The sequence below is a fragment of the Ranitomeya variabilis genome, chromosome 1, assembly GCF_051348905.1.
Source record: "Ranitomeya variabilis isolate aRanVar5 chromosome 1, aRanVar5.hap1, whole genome shotgun sequence".
NCBI lineage: Eukaryota > Metazoa > Chordata > Amphibia > Anura > Dendrobatidae > Ranitomeya > Ranitomeya variabilis.
Genome location: NC_135232.1, coordinates 1,000,430,039 through 1,000,452,061, shown reverse-complemented (window position 1 = coordinate 1,000,452,061; position 22,023 = coordinate 1,000,430,039). Strand labels below are relative to the sequence as shown.

Sequence of the window (22,023 nt, the reverse complement as noted above, 5' to 3'; positions counted from 1 at the left end):
TTAACAACAGTGTGGATCCAGGTCTGGATTGAAACTAGACACAAAACAGATGCATTGATTCCTTTTTCTATGTATCTCACACTTCTTTGGGACTATTGGTGATAAATAGAAAACCAATTTTCTGACACAAACACACTATTGGGACCTATTAACATTGGCATTATTCATTGGTCGACTAACAGGTAAGAAAGGAATTAAAGGTGGCCTCAATCTTCAGGAATCTTGTTGATTCTATCCAGTCGAGATGTGGGGGAGACGTGGCCACCACTACTTTTTTTTGAAGAATGCCAACTATTCCTGAACCTGATGTCGTACTATCCATCCACTCGTATTTTATCATATGGCTAAGTTTTAATAACTTCCACTTGTGATTTGCCCTTTTCAAATATAAACTTTTATTTGCAGCATTAAATAATTCATTCACAGTTTATGAGTGTATGAAACTTAAACAATATCTCCTGCCTTATGGAAGTAAAGTCAGCAGATAGAACAGGTCACCGTGGAGCATAAGCGCTGAAGGTTATAATTATAGAACAAGGACATGTTTGCAGCTCAGGAAAGCAATCTATTAAAGGATAATTTGTAGGCTCCTGCTCTGCTTTCCATACTGTATTTTAGACGTGTGAACAGAGCTTCTCGATACTGCAGAGGTTAAGGTTACTTTATTGTAAAATGTATATTTTACTGCGATGTAAGTAAATGACACCTTGATCTCGGTAGCAAAAATATGGTGGAAATTAAAAGTATACGTTCTTATTCCAGTGTGAAAAATAAAATGCTTCAAAATGTAATAGCCAAATGGAAATACCAACACGTCGTGAATCTATATCACGGAACTTCATGATTATGTAAATGTACTCCTGGCTGAATGGCTTCTGTAGTTTTGAGAGGTAAAAGAAAGGTCAGTTACTTTGAGCAGTTCTTGTCTTGAGTTCCCATCATATTCATTTAGCATGCCTTGTTTTTGTGACTTGCTTATTTAACCTTGAACCATTTATGCTATTTTGTCTTTTTTTTACATTTCAATAGTCGACAGACTTTTCTTATATTGCTTACCCATATTGGACATGATAGCAATTTAATTGACAGTTTCTTGTGCTTTTTCACCATGACTTCACATATTTAATTGGCTACGGCTTTGTACACACTATTGTTTTTCTCTGTTATTGCGTTCTTTGCTTTTAATGAAAGAAGAAATTCTCCTTATGGTTAGATTAACATTTATTTTTCTGCTTATATTTGGTTTATAGTTATTTTATTAGGATTTTATTTACCCGTTGTCCTTTTGGCATACACTTAATAAACTTTTATATCCATGTTTGAAACATGTTATATGTCTTTTTTTGTAAAGGCTACTCATGTTTCACAGGGATGGCATGAATCGCAGTCTGGCTGTATGATTGCAGCCATGTATATAATTTTTTAAAATGCTTTTTCAGAGAAAACATACGTTTGAGATCCAGTTGTGAACCATAGCTGGAAAAAAAACTAGTCCAGCACCACCCCCGGATGGCTCTTCCCAATGCCACTGCAGGTGAGTACACAAGAGGGAGAGACCTACAAATCACCACTAGTATCGCTGGGAAGAGCTGATCGGGGGTGGCTCTGGATTAGTCTCGTCTCTGGCTATGGTCCCTGGCCAGATCTTCAAACTAAATTTTCTGTGAAATTCTAGACCATTTCAGAGAATAAAATACCTGGCTACAATTGAGCAGCCAGGCTGTGATTCGTGTAGTCCGTGCTTTGAGCTGCATGAATCACCTGACAGGCTCCCTTTAACATTTGAAACTAAGGGAGACAAATAAGGATGTACAATATACAGTTGAATCATGGCTTTATATTGAGTATAAGTAGTTGATGGACAAATACTTGTTTGGCCAACAGCTATCTCTTCTGATTGTCTTATAAATATTAATCATCATCTAAACTGATTGACCATTCATGTGTCTTCAACTGGGAAAGGGAAGAAAGCTGCTAGGGAACTTTTCTCCTGCTTACACAAGGATTGAGCATTTAAAAGGAACCTGTCATGTGTAAAAATGCTATTAACCTCCATATTAACCCTATTCTGCCTACAATTAGAGCCCCACTGCCAGAAGGAAATTAACGTTATTCCTCCCGGCAGCCCTCGTTGTACAGTCACTGGTGGATGCACTGATAGAGGTTCAATCACCACTCAGTATATATAAAAAACAGAGGCGGTAATTGCGCCCCGGTGCTGAGTGACAGCAGACTTAGCATGAGGGCTGGCTGTCAGTCAGTGCTGGGGGCATGGATACAGTCAACTCTCAATACACAGAGTATGAACCCGCACCAGCGATGCTGCATGGAGGAATTAAATTAATGTCCTTCCAGTGCCAGCACCAGGCAGGTTCAGAACTATTAACCTCCAGATTAAACCTACATCTGCAAGTCAATAGTGTTTTTTTCCACAAGACAGGTTCCCTTTAAATTCCAATTGCTCATTTCTTCTCTCCTGCTGTATCTTCTATTGGAATAAAGTCAGGAGTACAGCAAACACAAATAGACAGGTTCAGATAACTTTAGAGCTCTTTCAGATGAACGTTTTAAATATCCATATACAAAACTGATAGCATACGGACTGCACACTGACCAACACAAGTCAATGTGATAGCTGTCATGAGCATTATTACACAAAGACCAATGGTATGCATGTAAAAATGGCAGTATTCGCTACTTTTACCCGTATTCTGAATTAGACTCGCCCGCTATAAGTCAATGAGTGCGTAAAAAACAGATCACAATTGGGTTAGCATCCGAAATCTATGTGTAAACAACACATCACATACAGGTTACCATCTGAATGGGAGTGCATAAAAAGAGGATCTCACACTGGTTACTATCTGAATGCCATGTTTTACACAGCTACATTGTAACGATGGGAAACTGTTTAATTATGTATTAAATTGTTCATGTAAAAAAAAAAAGGTGCCGTATGGATGGAGACAACATAAACAGAAATCGTACTGCATTCAGTTTTTTCTGGACTTAAAACAAGCAATTTTGTATACTCTCTCACTAATCTGGCCTTAACTCTAAGTAATAGCACTGCATTCTTTCTAACAATTATACTGATCTTCTAATTTTGCGTTTCAGATACAATTATATCTTCCAGATCATCAGAGAAGCTCAGTCCACTATTTCCATCATATAAAGATGAGCTGGGAAATCACCACACTTCTAAGAACAGATATGTTATAAGAAGAGGCGTTACTACTGCTGTATGCAGCTCCTCTTGGTTCAGCACCCAGTATATGCCTCATCAGTTATATTCACCCGGCCATTAATGCTCTGAATTATGATACAATATGAGACACCAGCAAAGATGGAATGCATTGAAGAAAATATTTCTATTGAAAGCAATTGTTGAGCTTATCATTGATGCGACTGCAAGCTAGTTTCTGCCAAGGATGGTTCATATGTTAACAGGTGCGTGGATGCAACAGCGCAGATAATGAGGAGACAGTGGTACTTAAACCATCGACTATTTATTTGACTAACACAATGAAAGGGCTGCCTAGGGCACACTATCAGGGGATAATGTATGAATGAATATGAAGCAAGTTGTGTTACGAGGAGAACACTTCTATTTAGATCAACAAGATATTAACACAATGCCACTTGCACATTATCGTTCTATTATTACATTTAAACAGCTGTTATCGTCAGTGATGTCTTAGTCCTGAAACTCTAACGAAAAGGGTGTTACTGTTACTATTGGGCCCATCACCATCATCACTCTCTAGGCTACACAAGATGTCACACAGGCCCTAACAGGGGTCGACAATGCTACCGATTAGGCGGCAAGTCCCAGATTGGTGAGTAACTTGGCACACCCTCCCCGCTTACCACCTTCGTTCCTTGAAGCACAGCCTCAGCCTCCACTTTGTGTCTTTAGTTTACACTGGAAGTGATGGCTCACACAAATGTCCCTCTGTTGCAGCCTGGTCTTTTCTCGGCCCTGACCCTGCTCACTTGGCTTAGGTCTCCCAGGTCCGGCCTGTCGCCTCTTCTTCTGGTTTCTCAGTTCGGTCTCCTTGTTCATTACTCAACCTGGTCTATTAGTTCCTTCACTTGGATGTTTTTTTGGTTCCTTCATTCGGATTTGGTATCTCAGTTCCTTTACTTGGATCTAGTGTCTTGGTTCCTTCACTCAAAACTGGTCAATCTCAATGGTGGCTCTAAGTCAACTCTGCTGCCTCACACATCTGTACTGCTACAGGCCCAGGCATAGATTCCTCCCCTTCACTGCCCTTTTGAGCCTACTAACTACACTACAGCTATCACCTGATCTGGTGCATCCTCCAACCTCTTCCCTCAAGAAACATGCACTTCACTCTTCAGTGCCTGCTAGTGTAAATCTCTCTGCTTTTTTTCCCCTATCATCTTTGATCAGCAGATGACAGTGCTGGCTTGCAGACATTAACGGTGTGAATCTTCTCACTTGCTCATCTCCTTACAGGTACAATATATTTGTTATCTCAGTGACATATTAAAAGCATAAAAGTAAAATGATGCATCACCTCCCATTTTATATCATGTTGCATAATTATTTTGAATGATTATATTTTAGATATATGACATGTGACTGTAACAGAGATCCTTGATTGGTGAGAAGGCAGCAGAATATTAGTAAATTATCTTTATTCATCAGGCTAAAAAGCAAGAAAACATGAAGGTTTAGCCCTGATTGCCCACAGGAAATCCTGCTAAAATGCCCCCAGAAATACGGCTAGGATGCCCATAGAGAATACCGGTAGAATTCTCACAGGGAATACTGTTAGAATGCCTACAGAGAGAACCCCTAGAATGTCCACAGGATACTGTTATAATGCTCAAAGGGGATACTGCTAGATTACACCCAGAGGGTAGTGCTAGAATGCCCTCAAGGAATACTGCTAGAATGATCACAGGATACTGCTGGGCTGCACACAAGAAGAAGAGGACACTGCTGGAATGCTCAAAAGGTAATACTGCTAGAATTCCCACAGGGAATACTGCTAGAATGTCCACAGGGAATATTGTTATAAAGCTAACAAGGGTTACTGCTAAAAGAGATAAAGAAAAGTCGAGCTCACCGTAATAGACATCCTAAAGTTCTAGGAGGACAGGAAACACTGTGTCAAGGTGTAGAGCAATCAAAAACAATAGAAATCTAGCTCAATGAACTTGTGAATAAATTTTTTTAATTATTCACCAAAAGTGTTCAGCAGAGGGTAAAACAGCATCAGTGTAGACAGTTACATGACATGCGACATTGACGCGTTTCGAGTGGCTATGCACCTTTAATCATGAAAGAAGTTCATTGAGCTGGATTTCTATTGTTTTATACTGCTTAAATGCTCACAGGAATTACAGCTAGAATGTTAAAATGTCCACATGGAATACTGCTAGAATGCCAACTAGCAATACTGCTAGAATTCCTACAGCTGGTGCTCTTAGAAGGCCTACAGCAGATACTGTTAGAATGCCCGCAAGTGATACTGCTAGAATACCTACAGGGAATACTGCAAGAATGCTAGAATGTCCACAGGGAATATTCCTAGAAAGCCAACAGTGGATACTGCTAGAAGGCCTACAGTGGATACTGCTAGAATTCCTACAGCTGGTGCTCTTAGAAGGCCTACAGCAGATACTGCTAGAATGCCCACAAGTGATACTGCTAGAATACCTACAGGGAATACAGCTAGAAGGCCTACAATGGATACTGCTAGAATACCTACAGGGAATACTGCAAGAATGCTAGAATGTCCACAGGGAATATTGCTAGAGAGCCAACAAGGGATACTGCTAGAAGACCTACAGTGGATACTGCTAGAAGGCCCACAGTGGATACTGCTAGAAGGCCTACAGTGAATACTGCTAGAAGGCCCACAGTGAATACTGCTTGAAGGTCTACAATGGATGCTGCTAGAATGCTCACAGGAAATACTGCTAGAATGTCCACAGGGCATATTGCTAGAAAGCCAACAAGGGCTAATGCTTAAAGGCCTACAGCTGATACTGCAAGAATAACCACAGGGGATACCCCAAGAATAACCAAGGGGATACTGCAAGAATATCTACAGGGGATATTGCAAGATTAGCCACAGGGGATACTGCAGGAATAATAGGGAATATGTACGTAGAATGTAAGTCCGCAAGGACAGGGTCCTCTCCCCTCTGTACCAGTCTGTCATTGTAAATGTGTTTACTGTAAATTATATCTATGCCTCTGTATGTAACCCCTTCTCATGTACAGCACCATGGAATTAATGGCGCTATATAAATAAATAATAATAATAAAAATAATAATAATAATACTGCAGGAATAACCACAAAGGATACTGCAAGAATATCCACAGGGGATACTGCAAAAATATTCACAGGGGATACTGCAAGAATAACAGGGGATACTGCAGGAAGAACCACAAGGGATACTGCAAGAATATCCACAGGGAATACTGCTAAAGTGCTCACACAGGATACTGCTAGAACGCTCACATGGAATATTTCTAAGGCTAGCTTCACATTTGCGGTTGAGTCCACAGCGTCTCGTCCGCAACCGCAAATGCATGGAAAAACACATGCAAACGCATGATAATGCTGCGTTTTTTATCCGCATCAACTTACGCATGATGGATAAAAAATGCAACGTTTGCATGCTTTTGCATGTGCTTTTGCATGCACTTGCATGCTTTATGCCCATGCGTTTGATTTTGGAAATTTTTCCAGGAGAATTTCCTTGACACAAGCCATGCCCAATGGGCGTTTCTCATGGGATTTCTGTATATAGACTCTTGTGTAAACGCAAGCGAATGCATGTCCTTGCGTTCCTATGCGTTCCCATAGACTGTAATGCGTTTATTTGACGCACTCCTTCCGCAAGTGTCCGCATGCATATGGCGGCGGAAATTTGCCACCACAAAAATTCTAACATGGTGCCTTTGCCGCGCCCAGCTGCACACCGCGAAAATACACATGCATAAGCAAACACAGGCGAACGCATGCACCTGCATTTACAATGTAAAAGATATGAAATCATGACACCTAGGGAGTATGCATCAGAAACGCTGCGGACACAACTGCAAATGTGAAGCCAGCCAAAAATAGCTAAAATGCCTACTCTGAAACTGCCCCATAGTGCTGTGGATGAAGCAGAAGATGCAGAGGGTAAGAATGCTATTACATGAAGGCTTTGTAAGAGTAGGCTGGATATTGAGGCCTACTGGGGAGAACACAGCTCGGGAAAGTGGAGGTAAAAGTCTCCTCAGGAAAAACGAATCTTTGCTTACTGCAAGTAGGAAATATGAATCATGTAAACACCAAATGGATGATGCTGCAGAGGTAGTGCGGTGTGGATAGCCACGTGTCCCCTCAGAGCTCTCTGTACGGGAGACAGAGCTATGCCCATTATTGCCTCACAGACAGGTCCTGCTCCGGGCCCAGCAGAGGACAGACCACAGCACCAATGGTAACTGCCTTCCCCATGTCCAGTGTAAAACACTGCAGGTCCTCATGCTATATAGAAACTAAAACAAGAACACGGGAATCGTGCTGAACTATGAGGGGGAAACGTTTTGAGCTTTAATGTTAGACATCTTCCTTAATTTATTATTAATCAAAGCCATTCATAGAATAACAGTACGAGGAATTTCTATGGAAGCCTGTAGTATGGCAAACTGGAAACTAAGTATTGAAGGCTTATAACAATAACTAAAAACACAAAAGTGGATGTAATAGAGTGCATAAGGCATAATGATTTACCAAGGATAATTCCAGCTTTTTGTTCTCTGTGATGTTTTCCCATCACACAATGTGGAGAAGCTGGAAGAGAATCCACAGACAGAGGAGGTCCGCCATGACAAAAGCATGTCTTCAGAGGAAGAGGACGGACACGGCTGTATTTGACCAGAGCAAGTATCAGTCATTTTAGCATCTATTTCACTAGTCAGCTGTTAAGAGTGAGAGGATAAGATCTGGGGCTGAAATAAATGCTCAGAAATCATCCCAGCGGGAGGCTGCTTCTGTCTCCGAGATAACAGGTAGCAAACAGAGTCCTTCAAGTACTTTCTGAGCTCTGGAACTAAATGAAACGTTATGGCAAAATCCATTGAGTATGATGAGAATGTAGAGAATTGTAAGTGAAACACTTTACAAATGGTGATGAACCTGTAAATAAATCACTGCAGACTGTGAGTGCGGCAAACGTACAATGTGTCGCTATGGAATAAGAAAGATGTATGTGATCGATAAAATGTACAAAGAAATCATCAAATAATTAAAAATGCGATGGCGCTTTTGATGGACAGAAATATCCGATGTGCAGTAACTTAGAAGGGAAGCAGGAATGTGATAACGCGGCTCCACTCCTCCGCAGCTGATGTGTAGGACACAGCGCCATCTACTGAGCATTCCAATGCAAGAGCCTTCATATCAGATTTGCCTAATACTGTACGTTATCATGGAAAATGAAAGGCATAGATTTCTCTAGGAATATACTTATTGAACATATTGCTATATATTCTTTTCTATATTGTATAACATCAGTGAAATCACAGCAGCTACCCCCTCATGCATGAACATGGATACTTGCTAACTTTATGATGAATTTGTAGTGATATTAAATATAAATAATCTCATTATGGGCCCCATAAATAAGCATAATTATACTGTCAGCTATATTGTCTGGCGGACACAGATAGTGTAGGACGTCTGTGCAAGAACAATATATGGGACTTTTGCTGTTCACTCGCTCCTCATAATACACAATTCCACATGGAAATGAGCCCCCTTAATTCTTAGGCCCCTGTGAGGCTGCAGCAATGATATGTCCGACCCTGGTCTAGCTCACAAACAATGCAAACCTTATTTTATATTTTTCTGCCCCTTGGACCTTTATCACTAATATATTGATGTTTGGAACAAAACTTCAACCTCCAAATTACTTTACACAGATTCTAATAGTGTAGGGACAAATTTTATTATTTTTTATTATTTGACGTCCTTTCCAACTGCTATTATCCATTCCCAGTGACCACAGGAAGAGCTCAGTAAAAGTTATGAAAACTGTAAGGGGAAAAAAAACAAGAAGCAGTTGATTTTACCACTTCTGAACTAAGCAATGTGAACAAACATCTACATTACCTTCATTTCTTGTTATTCTGAGTTCTCCCCACCAGCCCAAAATGCTTACATTCTGATGCTATTAAACAGACTCTGTCACCAGGTGTTTCCCATATAATCTGAGACCAGCATCATGTAAGTGCTGAGACCCTGATTCCAGCGATGTGTCACTTGTTGGCCCACTCGCTGTCATTTTGATACAATCACAACTTTCCCTCCTGCTGAGCTAACAGTGCTCTGAATACTGAGCCCAGTATAACACCGACAACAACACTGATTGGCAGCTTACTGTGTACATTGTACATTGCCAGAAAGTGTTAATCCATGTTGGGGGGAGTGAGGTCACACAGAGGAGATGGCTTGAAGGACTGACACACCTAGTCTGGTAGTGATAATCTCCTGCTGATAAAACACTGATTTGATTGAAACCAGCACCACACAGCCCAACAAGTGTCACATCACTGGAATAAGGGTCTCAGCCCCTAGATCATGCTATTCCAAGATTACATCGCAAAGCCTGGTGACAGATTCCTTTAACATTCTCTAGACTTGGTGACGTATCCTCAACCTATTGGTTCCGATCCTCATCACGTGATCACCCTGGCAGCCAATCATGTCATGATTCACATCAGAAAATTATAAAACTATTTTTACGGGGTTTATGCTATAATGTATGCTTTCTGTGATCTCATCTGTTTCAGAGAAAGGTCGAGAGCAAGAGAAAAGCTGCTCATGTACGTTCACAAGAGTGATTTATTTGAGGTCTGTGTACAATAGTCTGCACATGGAGAGGACTAGGACCATGTGTAGCCTGTGTGCTGATGCCAATGGACGATTTCCTACACATGCCTCACATCTCGTGCAAAAAAAGCAGCATGTGCTTGTCTCGTCCAGTTTACAAATGAGACCGGTGTATGTAACTAGGAAACATCTCCTGCATATACCAGTACGCAGACTACGGAGCCGCACACTCAGCCAGGCACGTCCACAATCTGCAGACATGACGGCTCGGATAAGTTCAGTGCTTATGTGAACTTAGCCTTACACAGTACAGACATATATTTCATTGATTTACTGCCTGTCTGCAGACTAATGGCGCAGCCCTCCCGATATTATGTGCTCTGGTAGATGGCACAGTGGCGTCCACTGGTTTAGGATGTCATGACAGTCCAACCTTGTTCTGTGACAGGGAATATTGATATTTCCCTGCAAATCACCGAGAGCGTGCTCACATAAAACCTACTTTATTCTGCTAGAACCATATATTTGGGGGTGAATATTATTGTTTCAAATATATCATAAATGTATCGATGAAATGTATGTAAATATTATTGATTCAACCTATTAACCCCTTCATGACGGAGCCCTTTTTCGTTTTTGCTCTTCTGTTTTCGCTCCCCTTTTCCCCAGAGCCATAACCTTTATAATTTTCCATCAATATGACCCTGTGAGGGCTTATTTTTTGCAGGACAAGTTGTACTTTTGAACGACACCATTGGTTTTACCATATTGTGTACTCAAAAGCGGGAAAAAAAAACCAAGTGTGGTGAAATTGCAAAAAAAAGTGCAGTTCCACAACTTTTTGGGGGATTTTTTTTACCATGTTCACTAAATGCTACAACTGACCTGCCATTATGATTTTCCAGGTCATTATGAGTTCATAGAGTCCAAACATGTCTAGGTTCTTTTTTATATAAGTGGTGAAAAAAGAATCCAAAGTTTGTTAATAAAAAATTTGCGTCATTTTCCGAGACCCGTGGCGTCTCCACTTTTCGTGATCTCGGGTTGGGTGAGGGGGTACTTTATGCTGAGCTAATGTTTTTAATGATACTATTTTAGTGTGGATATCATCTTTTGATCGCCCATTATTGCATTTAATGCAATGTTGTAGGAACCAAAAGAACGTAATTCTGTCATTTGTTTCTTTTTTTTTCGTTATGCCGTTTACTGATCAGATTAATTCTTTTTATAGCTTGATAGATTGAGTGATTCTGAACGTGGCAATATTAAATATGTGTATGTTTGTTTTTTTATTGTTTTATTTTGAAAGGGGTCAAAGGAGGGTGATTTGAACTTTTATATTTTTTTTATTTCTTTAATATTTAAAACAATTTTTTTTTTACTTTTGGCATGTCTCAATAATCTCCATAACCTGATCAGCTCTACTACATACATGCGATGATCAGATCGCCTGTATGTAGCTGTATGTAGCAGAATTGCTCACTTGCTATGAGCGCCGACCACCGGACAGCGCTCATAGCAATCTGGCAGTGACAACCATAGACGTCTGCTGGAGACCTCTGGTTGTCATGCCAATCCATTGATGACCCACGAAAACGTGACAGCGTCACTGATGGGCGGGATTTTTGGCAAGTTTGCCGAAACCGCGTGTTAAGTGCCGCTTTCAAATACTGACAGCAGAATTTAAGAGGTTAATAGCCGTGGGTGGATCGCGATTTCACCCGCGGCTGTTAGAGGCACATGTCAGATGTTCAAAACAGCTGACATGTGCCAGGAAAGATGTGGACTCAGCGCCGAAACCCATAGCAAAAAAAGAGAAAATGTGGAAAGAAGTGGTAATCAGAAGTCGCCATTTGCTTTTTTTGTACACATTATAACCAGCGATGAGAGAATTGATTTGATGCAATCAACTTTCTATAGTGCACAATATTGCATCAGACACAGAATGACTTTGGGAGCAGTGTCCCCATAGTCTTTGCAGCTACTACATCACATAGTGCAGCACAGAAAATCTAAAGAGACAATCATAGACTGTACAAAAGCAGAAGCAGGAAATGCAGCAGCCATTTTAGTGTGAATCTGGATAGTGAGAGAACGTCACAGTTTACACATTATTCATAGAGACAGATGGAAAAGCCATAAAACACTGAAAAAATTGTTTGGCTATGTTCGCGTGTGACCATGCTGGATTCTTTTACAGGAATTTTCAACAAATTCAGCATAAGTGGTTCTAGAAAAAAAACACAACCTGCCCCCAAAATGTGAATGTAGCCTAAAGATCATGTGTGTAACAATACAGCACTGAAGATTAGTGTGTGAGGGAAAGAGACTAGCGTCATATACACTTTTTGGGGGCAGTTTAATGCACTGAAGTATTTTTGATCTGTAGCAAAAAGATTTCACATGAATTGAATTTCCTAGGAAGATTTGTCTGAATTGTCGAATTAGAATTTAAAAAAAATTGCTCATCTCTAGTTATAGCCTATTGTACATAGTGTGTATAAACAGCAGGCAAAATAAGTATTGAACAAGGCACCAGTTTTCTAAGTACATATATTTCTAAAGGTGCTATTGACATGAAATTCTCACCAGATGTCAGTAACAACCCATCCTATCCACACAGGCAAAGAAATCAAACCATAGATGTCCATAAATTAAGTTATGTGTAGATATGAGCGAACCTGAACTGTAAAGTTTGGGGTTCGTACATGGGTGTCCGGTGCTGAATTCCTAACACTGACTTCTCCTGGAGTTCGGATGGGGAGAGAGACAGAGATATTATGTGGGGGTACTGTGCTTCCTTTGGCAGCCCCCTTGCCCTTACTGCAGCCATTTTACAGCCTTCTACAACACCAATGTCTTGATCCCCATTGACTTCTATGGGGTTCAGGTTCAATTTTGTAGAGTTCTGGTACCCAAACCAAACTTTGGATGAAAGTTCTGTCGAAACCAATGAACCCGAACATCCTTGGATCCGCTCGTCCCTAGTTATGTGTCATAATGAGAAATGACACAGGGAAAAAGTATTTAACACTTGAATAATGAGAGATGCAAAAAGCCATATTCAAGACACCAGCTGAAATAGATCAATTAGAAAGTAATCCTGCCACTTAGTGAGAAATATCAGCTAATGGCATATAAAAAGGTGTCTCATTACCAAGGTGCCACACAAGCATCTCATGATGGGTAAAACTATTGAGCAGTGTCAAACCTTTGCAACAGCACTTTCAGCGATAAATTCACTTAGAAAATGAGTGATGTGTTCAATACGTATTTGTTACATTTACAGAGGTTGGACAAAATAATGGAAACACCTGGAAACATCAACGAAAGTTAGTTTAATATGGTGTAAGTCCACCTTTTGCGGTGATTACAACCTCAATTCTCCGAGGTATGGATTCATACAAGGTGTGAATTGTTTCCAAAGGAATTTTAGCCCATTCTGCAGTTAAAACACCCTCCAGTTCTTTGAGCGATGATGGCTGCGGAAATCGACGTCTAACTTGAATCTCTAAAATCGACCATAAATGCTCAATAATGTTGAGGTCTGGGGATTGTGGGGGCCAGATGAGATGCATAACTTTATTAGAATGTTCCTCGTGCCATGCTTTAACGATTCTAGCTGTATGAATTGGTGCATTATCTTCCTGAAAGATGGCGTTCCCCTCCGGGAACAGTGCTTGAACCATTGGATGCACTTGGTCGCCCAAAATGCCTAAATAATCTCGGCTGCTAATTCTCCCATGAACGGATATCATTGGCCCAGCGGATCTCCACGAAATAGCACCCCAGATCATCACAGAACCTCCACCATGTTTTACGGTTGGGAGAAGGCAGTCTGGATGGAATGCTTCTTTCGGCTGTCTACACACGTACACTCGGCCAGAGGTCGGAAATAGGGTAAACAATGATTCCTCTGAGAATATCACATGTTTCCACTGCTCAAGGGACCAATTCTGGAGGTTTCTACACCACTCTAAACGCTTGGAAACATTTGTCATTGAGAGCAGCGGTTTTCTAATTGCCGCTCCTCCGTGGAATCCAGATTTGAGCAGCTCCCGACGAACAGTTTTCATGGAAATTGGGTTCTGTAGGTGTTCATTGAGCTCAGCAGTGATTTTCGTAGCCGTGGTCTTGCAATCCTCTCTCACAATTCGCTTTAGAGTCTGACGGTCTCTCTCAGTCAACTTTGACTTTCAGCCGGACCTGTGCTTTGCTGCGGACGTTTTTCCTTCTCTTTCAAATGCAGTCATTACTTTGGAGACAGTACCTCTTGACACACCAAGCATTCAGGCACTTTCTGTTACACTAGCGCCTGCCATACGAGCACCAACAATTTGGCCTCTTTGGAAATCCGAGAGGTCTGCCATTGGTATCAGGTTCTCATCAATGTTCTTACAATTATGCAAAACAAACAGTTAATTTACAAACACATATCACATAACACAAATAATCAACTACAAAACATTACCATATGTCACAGTTTGTATGTTTATAACATGTTCAAAGATTATGATGCCAAAATGTTAGGTGTTTCCATTATTTTGTCCAACCCCTGTATATATATGTATATACATACACTGTATACACAGACATATGCATTGCTTGTAAAAGGGTCTGACATTAAGCAGAAACATTAAAATGCATTTTTTTAATTTGAGAGGTGCTTTGGTGACACCCTTGGGATCTTTACATAGAAAAGTGCTCCATATGTATATATATATATATATATATATATATATATATATATATATATATATATATACAGTATATATATATATATATATATATATATATATATATACTGTATATATATATATATATATATACAATTCCCCTTATGACTAAAGTAAACAACATGTACATAAGGCCTCGAATCTATATATTCAGACCTATGCAGGTCTTACACATTGGTCTCTGTCAGTGTGTGTCCTAATTGCAGCCCCCGACGCGCGTTTCGCGTGGGCTTCCTTGGGGGGCCTATGGGTAACACTTGCATTTCTTTATAGGATGTTCCCCTTGGTTATGTACATATTAGTGCCTTAGAAATACTCGTATTTGGAATAACTAGCTTACTCTCCACTGCATTTTGATCTGCACTATGCACCTTTAAAAAAAACCTTTTGTTAATAGATCTGGGGGGTGATATTGTGCAGGTTAACCCTATCCTGACACCTCAGTGTTGTCTGTCCTTCACACATGAGTTCTGGATGTACCTTGTCTTTTTTAGTCTGTCTACTAATGTATGTTTATATTGAGAGAATAAAAAAGTTTTCTATATTTTACTCACATGAGTTTTGGACTGTTTGCTCCTTGAGTTATTTGTAGGATTCATACAATGCATCTGATCTGTACATGGACCTGTGCACCAAATGCACAACTCTCCATCTGGGGATATCGAGCTCAGTGTAATGTTTCTTCTGTTTTTTTAAAAACAACACATTTTGGGTTATTTCTTAGCTAACACTGTTCTGAATACACACATTGCTACATCACATCTGTCACCGTGATTGTAGCAATGGTAATATTTGCCTTTCCAGATTCTAGGAAATCAGGGTGATGCCATCTTTCCGACCTGAACGCTGAGGGTGGTCACAGAGGTTTGGCAAAGCTCCTGCTTCCATATCAAGTTATTTCAATATGAGCAATCATATTAGGACAAAGCCAGATTTTCATTAACAGATTGCCTCAGACCATATTCTTTCTACACTGGGAAGTAACAGATTAAAGAATCCTCAGATGACATGCACTTTGTATATGGAGTGAGTTGTGCCATATGAATTTGGGTTTATTTGCCCTGAAACATTCCTGGACCTGTAATATTAGCACATTTTATAGTGAACTGTCATAATCTACATTTAGCTACTAGAGAATACAGGGTTAAATATTCACCTATAACATAAAACGTGATTTAGAGTAATAGTAGCCCAGAACTCCTTAGGGCCGGGGACTTGAGGCTTAACATATTAACCTTAAACAGTGATGTATATCTCCGGCTGTAACTGGGCCCCGGGGACATAATTGCTGGTTGAATTTCAGCTCGTGTTTGTAGCCAATACTTCTACATGATCAACCTGGTTGATTCGGAAAAGGCCATTATTCTCCTTCATAGAAATGCTCGTAATTACAAGAAACAGATCGTTCAGAGGAAATGCACAGTAGATAGCCATGATGTGTATTTTGCGTTGGATCTGGCGCTGAGACAGATCGGAATCATGGAGTAAGCAGGAGCTGTCTATGAGCAGGGACTCGGGGCTCCATATCTCTAAGTTATGCTGGTGCTGCCTCCATTCACATTAATGGGAGGATATTGAGATTGATGGGATCCCATATCGCCCCCGCAGATGCTATCCGCTGACAGGTCTCTGTGATATGTGAAAAATATATAGCTAAAGGAACACACACTCTTTAAAAGGTTATATTAAGCAGTCCGATTTGATCTGTAGTCTGTACAGGTTCAGAAAACCACAAATCTGCGCTCTTTGGCCTTCACAGCTCTGTTTAGTTAGAAAAAGAAGTGTGAAAGGCAAATATCAAAGTTATTCCTGAGCCTTTGTAAAACGGAATAATACAGGGGCACGAAATCCACACAGAACTCGGTAATCCCAGAATTAGTGCTGTGGTTCCGAACTCATCATAGAGCAATGAGCATAAAAATGCAGAATAAATGTATATGAAGGATATAAAGGTAAGTTCTCATATACAACGTACATGGGGATCACTGCACCCTGCACAATGTACAGACGTACGCTGTGAACTTGCCAAATATTCCCTATCCTGCACATACATACAGCTGTGGGATAACTCACATTAGTGTTTGTTTTAACTCTTTCGGCTGTGATGCTCCTGAAATCGATTTCTTAGAGGTTTTTACAATCACTTTTATATCCATAATAGAGCAGATACTAACCCTTCCTGGGTTCATAGCCACCTCCTGTTGTTAAGGGCATCTGGCAGTGGGATCTCCCTTCCGAAGCCATCTGTATATATTTGCAGCCTGAAGTATTATTTCAGAGAAATCCATGTTTTTGTTTTTTTTTTAATATGTAAATGAGCTGTTAAGATCTAAAGGCCGGACATTGATTTCTCAGAGAATCTGCCTCCAGAGATTATTGTAAATAAAAGGCTGTTACCAGTGTGAGACGTGTAGATCTGGCGAGCTCTCAGTCGTTACTGGTCTCACTCTGGTAATGGCCCTTTCATTTACAATACGCTCTGGAGGCAGATTCTCAGGGAGATCAGTGTCTCAAATATATTTTATTACAAAATCTTACATATTACAAAAAACATGGATTGCCTGGAATAAGACATCAGATAGCAAATATCAAGATATTGTTTTATTCAGCTTCTTATGACCTATGTGCCTGTACAGATGGCTTAGGAGAGTCGATCATACTGAAAGATTCCCTTTAATATTTTGGCTGTAGAGGTGACAGATCACATCATCTCTGCAGCCAATCGCTGAATTTGTCATTTCATTTTGTCTACATTGGCAGTGCCTGCTGAGTTCAATAATTGGCTGCAGCGTTGATGTGATATATGTTACTGCTGCAGCCAATGTTGAGTTCATATGCACCATTTACCAGTTCTGCCAAGCCAAAACATTGAAATTGGTGCAGCGATGGGGAGCCGGCACTGGATCTGGGGAGGCTGACTACCTGTTCTTTTTGTTATGCTATGTATATAAACCCATTGGTGTCTACGTTTCTTCAAGTGGAAATCCCCTTTAATCAAAATAACTGCTAATGAGCATAATTTGTTAATCCATTAAATTCACTGCTTTGCAGTAGCAGCCGCTATTGGTCCCAAAGGTCCAGGAGGACCCATTTAGAATAAAAATGAATTAGTATTGAAGGGAATGACACATTTGTTAACCTTTATTTCTTTCTAGTGCTAAATATGTTTTATAACATATGACACTACACTTTTATACCATTATTGACAAGGGAAGAGTGATGGTTACGCTGCTGCCATTTAGGCCCTTCTAACATTGCCCTATAGGGCTCACTGAGGTGTAGGCACATCCTTAACCAGAGCACTCATTAAGCCAGTCTACAAGCTTCAATCTATGGACTCATTAATATTAGATCAGACCCTAGAAACTTGTTAGTAGACAATTAGTATTTAGAGAGAATTACTTTAGAAACATCATATAATCAAGTATTATCAAGAGATTCCATTACAAGCAGAGGCCTCATGATTTTTCTTGACCATTGTTTATCAGTCTTTTTGATCAGCGTTTCATCACTGTTTAGTCAGTGTTTCATTTTTTAACATCAGAGTTTCATAATTGATTCTTCACATATGAAAAACAAACTGCAAATCTTCTCCATTACCATACTAATCATGGAGAGGATGCAGACTACACGGACGCCAACATGATTGTTAAGGAACCATAGACTTGTATGAGTAATTTCGATCCATGACTTGGATAAAAAATGGTAGCTGTTTTTTTGGACAAATAGATATCTGAATAACCCCAATGATTATATGTCACATGTATTCTATTCATTAAAAACAAAGAGAAAACACATATGATACTCGCGAATGTATGAATGAGGCCTAATAATGATTCCTGCCAAGTCCACCGTAGCTGTACGGATGTCAAATGCAACACAACATGATAGGAAATAAGAATGAGTTCCCTTACTTGACCTTAGAATTTCTTATAACATGGATGATGTAGACCCATCAGCAGAGGACCATACTATTTACATGCAGAACTTCTGGTATAAACTTGATATCTGTAGCTTTGTCCTGGGAGGGAGTGTGAGGAGCTGCTTACTGGCTGTAGTTGTTCATGTTGGCTTGTCTTCATTGGTTAAGAAGACACCTAAAACATGGTCAACATGGTTGATGCCCTTTAAGCCTCCATAGAAAGATGACTCATTAGAATGATTTACGTCATTCTGTAGAGGTTCTGAACACTACTTTCTGGAAGGTGCCTGCAGTCAATGCAGACATTTCTTTGATAATATCTAGATATCTCTATTATTAGGGTATATTTGTCTTGTTCATGATGTAGGCAATTCATATTACCTGTGTTTTTTCCTTTTTTTGAGACAAAGGTTGGAGAATAATTTTTATAGGATCATTCCGGTATTCCAGGTTTTTTTTTTTTTTTTTCATTTTTCCATGTGCTTAGGTATCATATATGAGTGTAATTAGAGCACTCACCAGCCGACATCTTCTCTTGGTATCAGCCTTGGTTCGGTCCGTTCTGGCAGTGGGTCACCACATTTGTGACCTGCTGAAACACATAGTGGTTGCTCTGTGGAGAGGAGGTCACTTTTTGTATTTCCTCAATGTAAGTCTATCGGAATTCATAAAGTTTTGTTCTGAGTCCTATAGACTTACATGGCAATTGTATCCACAACTCCGCACAGTTAATGGGCAGGGGACAGAGGATGTTAGGTCGCACAGGTGCGGGGCTGATACCAGGAGAAGATGGCACAGTGTGTATGTTACTACCAAAGACATGGGAAAATAGAAAAGAAATCAGTGAAGTGGTCTTTTCGAGTCTTTGAACATCATATCAGATTAAACCTTGAAACTTCACTTTATACACTTGTATACAGACATGTTAACGACAGAAGTGGCACCATGAATCGGGATGTGTTATGTATAGGGAGAGCCATTTATCTGAGATCTCCATACAATTAATGACCCATCATAAGGAACATAAGTCAAAACCAGAATAAACATCTACTATGGTAGAATCTACATTCAGATGAATACTTTATATCCCACATCATACATAATATGACATCTTACACCTTTGAGATAATGTCTAATACCAAGAGTCAGTGACTTTGCACTCGGTGGCAATTACTTGCATTGGAGGCTACTATTGTGCATCATCAGTGTATCCTTAAAGGACCTAGCTGACTGTATGATTTGTCTGGTTGAGTTATGAGTTCTGTATTATTTTATTCACTGTTGGCTTAACAAACAAATCTGTAAAATCTGTTACAGTGGAATATTAATGTAATCAGCTGGGTCCATGGGGTACATGTGCACCACAAGCTAAGCCTATGTTTACCAGCAGTGTGTCATGAAGGTTACTAGCAGCACCGCTAAAGCCACATAACTTTAGTTCTGTGGTTTCAAGTTGGCAAAATAATGAAAAGTGTTATCAATATTTAACAGGCCCGTGTGTGAATCCTTGATTTGTCCAGAACAGATACATATTTAATATATCCCATTATATCCTTCTCCAGTTTCATAAGTTGAACAAATAACATCTAAAAATGGGAAATGAATGTGGACAGGAATGAAGCACATTAGTCAGCAGCTGTCAACAGAAGTAAATGTAAAACAAATCAGGATTCCCAATTATTATTATTCTTACAGTAGATGAATCAACCGCTCCACAAAATAAAAGAATAAAACCGCCTGCTCTTCCACAATACATCTCCCTGCTGGCTGCAAACTTTTCTTAAAAGTCAGAACATGCCATTTAAATGAATCACACGGCTCCAAATACCAACTTGGTGTCCATCAAATTTTCTGTTATTGTCAATGCAAACACAAAATATTGACAAAATAAGTTACATTAAATATTAGATTAATATACCGATAGGACCAGCAAAATAATAGGTTCTGTAAGTGGAACAGGATACTAAACCATTGATGCTAATGAATACAGTCTGAGAATGTCCTATGCTTCATACACAAGGAATCTACAGATGCCGCTAAGCACTAAGAAATTAACAAACAACTGATGGAGTGCAGGATACTACCGATCATCAGAAGTAGAAGCAGCTCCACACATGGCATCTGACTGTGCTATACTATTGGTAGGAAATATATCACCGGGTGCACAGAACTGCAATGCAAACTGTTAGCTTGCTAATTAAAGGTTTCACTTTAATCTGTTTGACCCATATACCATTCATTGTGTGTTACACTTCTGTAAAAAATCCGATAGTAACAAGATTAGCTTTAATCTCACTGTATATCAAGCCTATCAGTTAACCCCATCAACTGCAGAGAAAATCAATTATTTTAAATGGCTCATTGCAGGTGAATAATGAGAGACCTTAGACAATCTATAGTATCTGTCCAGCAGAGCAATGCACACTTCTCTCAAGTTCTTCATGCCTGATGTTTCCTACCTGATCTCCTCCATCTGTAGACTTTGTGAGCTGCTTTTCCTTATACAAAGACCAAAGGCCAATATTGGGCAGAAAAATCAAAGCTGCTGTAAATAGCAAAGCCATCTGAATGAACCTCTTCTGTTTCCTCTTCATGGCAGTAAATTCTAGTAGTCAAGTACTGAGAAAGCGTTGAGTACCGTAATCCACAGAGATCTTCAATAATTTAGAGAAGGAAGGTGCTCCACTACTGAAAGTTTCACAGTAGTTTCAGAGGATGATCTAAACTTGAGATACCAACTAGTTCATCGAAATCCACAATTTCTGGTGATGAATAAACAAATCCCAAGTGTTATCAAGACAGTAAGAATTTCTGGTAATCAATAATCAATCGCTTAGTGGTGTTAAGGGACCAATGTCTGCCACCACAGTAGCACCACTAGTAGTGACCATCCAAGGAAGTCAATGTATTGAAGAACCACAAAGTGCATGTGTGTCTTGTAGAAAAGAAAGTTTGGCTGAATAATTCCTTGTTACTTACAATTCATTGTTTTTGTGGAATGTTTGCACAAGACAGAGACAAGCCAAGTGACTACACCTGGATGGGACACACAATGAATCCTCAGAAAGAGTCCAGTTCAGCAGCCCCAGGTGAAGTGCCAGATTATTCATGAGTATTAAAGGCTGTCACTCCAAGCCCATCTGATACAGACAACCATACAGGTTCACTCCTTGATCCATCTATATCCCAGTATACCATCAGATGGTCATGATGTGCCCTAAATCCAAGCAGAATAGATAACATACATCTTCCATATTCCAAATCAATCCTATCTGTGATATTTCATGCTGAAGCATGCAGGCACTTCTCAAGCATCTCTCCTAGATGAGAACTCCAGTCCCCACTGGTGGAAAACACGTGGATGAGCTCTAAACCGGTGGTTACAATCCCTCCCAGTGCCACTCTGCTCTATAAACAAGCCGGGAGCTGGAAGGAAGCTGGAAGGGAGGAGGGTGATGATGAGGAGCAGAAGGTGGTGCAAGGAGGATCTAGTGCTGT

At 40.0% G+C, this 22,023-nt stretch overlaps 1 protein-coding gene across 1 annotated transcript in view; it reads right to left on the bottom strand.

Moving 5' to 3' along the window:
• GALNTL6 (polypeptide N-acetylgalactosaminyltransferase like 6) overlaps nucleotides 1-22,023 on the bottom strand; it is a 2,887,171-nt gene that overhangs the window by 2,864,873 nt on the left and 275 nt on the right. The window contains exon 1 of the mRNA XM_077279504.1: nucleotides 20,985-22,023. This exon is cut by the window's right edge and continues 275 nt beyond it. Within this exon, the coding sequence (XP_077135619.1) occupies nucleotides 20,985-21,119 (135 nt within the window). The 5' untranslated portion in view covers nucleotides 21,120-22,023. The remainder of the gene's footprint in view (nucleotides 1-20,984) is intronic.